The following is a 5,322-nucleotide window of genomic DNA, read 5'->3' on the forward strand; positions in this document are numbered from 1 at the left end:
CCGTCGTGGATCGCCCAGGATGATGGTGGAAACCCCCGGGCACAGCTCTTGACCACGGTTCCGTTTGACAGGTGCCACTGACCAGACTTGAGGTAGCGACAACGAAGACGTGAGCAAGCTCTCGCTCGCTCTTAAGAGGCGCATTTTTTGGCGCGCTGCTTCTTATCCGGTTACAATGTTACCGAACCGAAGCCCCTTCCGGAACGGGTGCGGTATCCCTCCGGTCCCGGGGGAACAATTTATTATTGGTCCGCTCACGGCTTTCGGACAAACTTCTCGGCCAACCAGCCAGCCATTTCACAATCCCCAATCCTATCGGTTCTCGCTTACCCTTCAACCCAAGCCACACTGCCGCCGCTATCGCTTATCCGGCACCGTGGGTCCGGTTCCCTTGGGGGTGGTGGTGAGCCCTCCCCGGCCCACCACGCACCTAATTTATGTATTCAAAATCGGCCTCTAATCGAAATGGAGAAATAATTTGAATCGGAAACCAAAGACTCCACATGTGTGGCGATGGGCACGCGGGGCACGGTGAGCGAGTGTCAAACCACGGGACAGGGGCAGGGGAAGGGTTCCTGCTCTTAGCTGCACCATTGCACCCGGAAAGGAAGACGAAGCCGAAACTAGATAAATGGCTGGCTGGCGCTTCGATCGGACGAACGCTTCCGTTCCCTTCGCTCGCCACTTGGCTACTGGGTCGTAAGCGGTGGGCGGGGTGGGTGGGTGCGAAGTGGGAGGCGTCTAACCACATCAATTCCTTACCTGCCAGCTGGTGGTAAAGTGTCTGTGAGTGTTTTGGGTGTCCACGGCCTGGGTCGCCCTGAACCACGAGGGGTTCCGGCGACCCCGCTAAGGTCGCGGGATGTTCAACAGCCGCCAATTCCCTTGCAGTTGCCGTTGGGCATCGTAGGCGTGCGGACAATTTTTGTTGTTTGGGATGTAGGACAAGAGCTTACTAACTAATTTCTTTACACGCAAAGCCTTGCCCAAAGCTAACCGGGAGCTTTTGATTGATTCGTACAGTGCTTTGCTCCCTGTTTTCCACAAAACTCGTTGTGACACGCGGACACACAGCCAGTATTTGTATGTCAGTGTTGGATCTTTGCAAAACTTTGATCTCCCATCTTCACCAAATTCCTAACACTCACAATAGTTGCCCTCAGTTGCCGACGAATGAACATCCGTTCCTTCCTTGGGTAGCTTAGGCCGATGAGCGGATCAAGCGTCTGACGTCTAGTTCGCATTTATTACTATATTTTGCTATGAATCGACCAAAGTGTTCGACGCCCACAAGCCGTCAAAAAATGACCGACAGTCATTTGGGCAATCTTGTGTTCGAAATGAGGGCGCAGTCCTGTGATTGACACTTCTTCCCTTACTCTACTCCTATTACAGTAGTATAATGTGCGTAGTAATAGTCAAATGTGCGGCACGTCTTGATCCGGATTCGAATGCTTGTCGAGCATCGCTATCGCTTAGCTCTTTCGGACCCGAACGCAGGGCGAAAACTTCCGGATCCCGGATCCCGGCGTACAGTACGGTGTAGTGATAGCAAGGATCGTCTCTGTCGGGGGGAGGCACCGACCTACCGATATACTTCAAATTCCCTCCACTAACCAGCTACACAACTTCGCTACATGCACAGTTGCCAGTGTTTATTCAAAATGCATGGAAAGCTTCGGCTAGCTCGCTAACCATTTGTGCCGCGGGAATATACGTATCTCCATAAAGTTAATGAACCATCGGTCCCTTGTCCCGAACCCCGTTAGTACCGTCGCTGGTAGTCGCCGGCTGGCGGGGGCAACGAATTGAACTTGTACACGAGCCGGCGCCGTCCGGAGAAATCGCCGTCCACCAGACGGTTCGCGTCACGGCTGAGCGCAGTGTCATCGTCCCGAAGCTCCCGGGGCACCGTGTGGTACGGAGCGTAGGGCGGAACCGGCCAGTGGGCCTGGTAGTGGCGCGGATCCTCGTAGATCGTGATCGGTACCGACTGAAGCGGGCTCGTCGTGAACGGGGGGCGCGGTTCGTAGTACGACCGCTGGTGATGGTAGGACGGATCGAACGGTTGATGGGCAAGCACCGCTCGCTGCTGATGGTGACCGACGTTCGGCGGTTGATAGTAGTCGTAGCCACCGTACGCCGTCGCTCCGTACCGTTGATCGTTGCGGTCCCCGTGAGCGTACCCATCGCGATAACCGTGCCGGTTGCCTTGAGGATAGGGGAGCGAACTAGCAAACGTTAAAACGAGAACGGGAACGCCTACCCCGGCCGACTACTCACCCCGATCCTGGGCCGCCACCCGATGATGGTTGTGCCCATCGTGCAGATCAGTGCCGCCCTGCCGGTCATCGTAGTGGTCCCGCAGGAAGTCGTTCCGCCGGTCCTGGCTGTACAGCTTGTCCGCGTAGTCGTTGCGCTGGTTCTGCCGATTGTCGTACACCTGCTTGCCGCCCCGGTCGTCGGAGTCCTCGTAGTACGAGGTCTTGCTACCATTTTCGTCCTTATGGTACGAGTTGCTGAAGCCCGACTTGATGTGCTTCCGATTGTGCGTCTTATCGGCCTCAAAGTTTTCGCCCGCCAGGTGCTTCACCTTGTCGACCGTCGTGCCCTTGCTCGTATCCAGCACCCGTTGGCCGTTGAGCTGGTTGTCCAGCTTGTGGTAGCGCACCGCGTCATTGGCCGAATTGATGCTGTCCGTCTCGTCGAATGCTTGGTCCTTGCGAAAGTCGCGCCCGTCGGCGGTGCCCTCAGTGCCGCCGCCCTTCGAGCTGGCGCCCGACAAGCTGCTGCCGTGAGCCTTTCGTTCACCACCACCACCACCACCAGTCGTGAAGGTAAGCTGCGGGGGTCGGTACGCGTGGTACGGGAAGTCGTCCGCGTACGGGCTACCGTTGGCCGTCACCGCCAACATCAGCAGCACCAGCTCGATGATCCTTAGCAAAGCCAGCATTTTCGGGAGTAAAGTTGCCCTCCAGATTACCTTCAACCTTCAAGCCGTTTATCGGGGTTTATCTGGTACAAGAATCGGAATCACGCTCACATTCGCACACACGCGCGCACGGACGGACGCACTGACTTCTTGCACAGAGGTGTGAATTAAATTGCGAGCTGCGCAAAAAGTAATGGCGTTGCTTTCGCTCGACGCGAGTCCGCAACTGGCACTGTCGGTGCCGTTGCGCTTGCAACCCTGCTTAAATATATCTCGGCCACCATGGGGCACCGCCCTTTGAGTCGAGCAGCGACGACCCACGATCTTCCGCAGTTTCGGCTCAACAGCTTAGCTAATCGCCCAAACCGAAAACCCATTGAAATTTCGTTCCACCCGCGCGACGGACAAGGTGAATAAGCTCCAAACGGCGGCGCAGCGCGCGTGGCTGCGAACCCGGCACTAGACTTTTTTGAGAGCCAAGAAGGCCCTACCGCATCGCAAAGAAGTAGCGGGACACAAGTAGCGGGAGCATTTTGCTGCGGTGGGCGATGTCAACCGTCCACGATATCGCCCCGTTTTCAAGATCGCCACGCTTCGATAGGCAACGGCAACGCGACCACAGCCGGAAGCCGATGATCGTGCAGTTCCAGTTTCCTTCCCCATTCCACGAATGCTTCGCCGATTCGACACGTCGATTGAACTGGCTGGGTTAGAGGAGGTGCGTTTGTCCCACCGTCGAAAACGTGCGGAACGTCGCGGATAGATGTCGGACGCTCAGACAGTCGTCGCCGCCGCCGCCGCCGCGGTAGTCGTCGAATATTGCTCACACTTAGGTTTTTAGTGGAAGCTTCTCAAGCCCTATTTTCAACGGCATCGGCAGTGTTAGCGGCTTCTGTCTTTCTACCTGTTCGGCTGAGGGTTGTGCGCACATCGTTGTCACTTTGTCTTTCGGCGAATCGGCTCCCGGACCATTGCGTAGTGTGCCATTGCGGCCCAAGTGTGCATCATTCACACTTAGTTTTTTTTAGTGGAAGCTTACAATCGGTTTTGTTGTTATTCACTAATACAGTACTACCAATTTCGCTTCGCCTTATGACAAAATGGCAGAATGGTAGGAAGTACATCTTTAACCGTCTGTGGAGCGATTGGAAACGCAGAGCGGCGAAGGACGCAAATGCCTTCACAAACGGCCGGCTAGCGAGCGCAAGTTTTCCATTGGGGATTGCATATTACTCTGCCGGATTTTGTTTATCTTGGAGGAACGGACTGGGCCGTATTTATTACATTCGATCGGTCGTCGGTGGGTTTTAAGCATTCGCAAAGGTGCAGGTCAGTGTAGTTATCACAACGACTTCTCTATTCGCCATCGCCGCGTGCCTGCGAGCATAGAAAATCGGCCGCTTTCTGCTCGTCATACCCGCACGCTTCGTACGCTTCGTTGACACGGTGTTCCGGGTACCCGAGAGCCTTCAAACGATCAATTGCGGTACTGCCATTCGGCGATACACTGCCAACAGCTTCGGTGGTAAGACTTTGCCACAGTGGCAAGCTGATTGGTGCCGTCCCCGGGGCATCTTTGCTCAGCTTCAGAAACTCCTTCGGGTTGTCGGCGATGATCCGCATATACTGCGGATATCTATATTTGAACATATTCAATAGCATTGGTAGCCGATCGGGCTGCTCTCTCATTTGGTACATCATTTTCCCAAAAAATGGATTTTCACGGAGAACCGCAAGCGAACTACCGTCACCGGTCGTGCCACCACCACCAGCACTAGCTGATGACTCGTCCACGCTCTCGTTCAGAAGGTACTCGACGGCACGGTCGGGATTATTAGCGCAAATTTCCAGTGCGACGATGGTGCTCTCTTCAGAAAAGCCCATCGCTTCCGGAAGGCGGAGTAGATGTTTTGCGGAAAACAGTAAAAAAACAGTTTTAAAAATAACGACAAAATCAAACCTTTGAAACTTTGAAAATATAGATTCATTCGTGTACTGTTTTCGACAGACGCATGCGTAACGTACCTCTAATTCTGTTTACATTGGTTAGTATCTCCTCCGACACGGTACCGGTCGAAGTAGCGGCTTTTTCGTCCTTTGCACCGTCGACCGAAGCCGGCAGGCGCAGATTGGCCCAGGAACTAGCAGGTTTGGCGGCCGTAGACGATGTTGTTAACGACAATGATTCTCCCACGGTGGTCAATCCAGTTTGTACCGATCTGTCTTTGCTGGATGTCGCCTCAATCTCCTTGCTCCAGTTACCCCCGTGGTGAACAGAATCCGTGTGCGTGATCGACCCCGACCTGCCGGCACTCGCCTGTAAGGTGCCTTGCGAAGCGTCACTTCCAACACCCGTAGCAGTGTGCTGAGGTGTCGTTTTTTTCCTTTTA

General features: G+C 54.7%; 2 protein-coding genes across 2 annotated transcripts; both read right to left on the reverse strand.

The window, feature by feature from the left end:
- Positions 1-1,765: 1,765 nt before the first annotated feature.
- On the reverse strand, positions 1,766-2,961 carry LOC128278493 (uncharacterized). Its single transcript, XM_053017227.1, has 2 exons — positions 2,284-2,961; positions 1,766-2,211 (listed from the first exon to the last, which is right to left on the reverse strand). The coding sequence occupies exons 1-2, from the start codon at positions 2,951-2,953 to the stop codon at positions 1,766-1,768; spliced, it is 1,116 nt and encodes a 371-aa protein (XP_052873187.1). The 5' UTR covers positions 2,954-2,961.
- Positions 2,962-4,288: 1,327 nt separating this feature from the next.
- Positions 4,289-5,078, reverse strand: LOC128278504 (UV excision repair protein RAD23 homolog A-like). Its single transcript, XM_053017237.1, has 2 exons — positions 4,958-5,078; positions 4,289-4,818 (listed from the first exon to the last, which is right to left on the reverse strand). The coding sequence occupies exon 2, from the start codon at positions 4,814-4,816 to the stop codon at positions 4,289-4,291; it is 528 nt and encodes a 175-aa protein (XP_052873197.1). The 5' UTR covers positions 4,817-4,818; positions 4,958-5,078.
- Between the last annotated feature and the right edge of the window lie 244 nt (positions 5,079-5,322).

Source organism: Anopheles cruzii, chromosome X, assembly GCF_943734635.1.
Source record: "Anopheles cruzii chromosome X, idAnoCruzAS_RS32_06, whole genome shotgun sequence".
In the NCBI taxonomy this organism is placed as follows: domain Eukaryota; kingdom Metazoa; phylum Arthropoda; class Insecta; order Diptera; family Culicidae; genus Anopheles; species Anopheles cruzii.

Coding starts and splice junctions, on each gene's coding strand:
- LOC128278504 (XM_053017237.1), bottom strand. CDS start 4,816: ATGGGCTTTTCTGAAGAGAGCACCATCGTCGCACTGGAAATTTGCGCT.
- LOC128278493 (XM_053017227.1), bottom strand. CDS start 2,953: ATGCTGGCTTTGCTAAGGATCATCGAGCTGGTGCTGCTGATGTTGGCG. Junction 2,212..2,283: donor GGTGGCGGCCCAGGATCGGG/GTGAGTAGTCGG, acceptor CCTATCCTCAAG/GCAACCGGCACGGTTATCGC.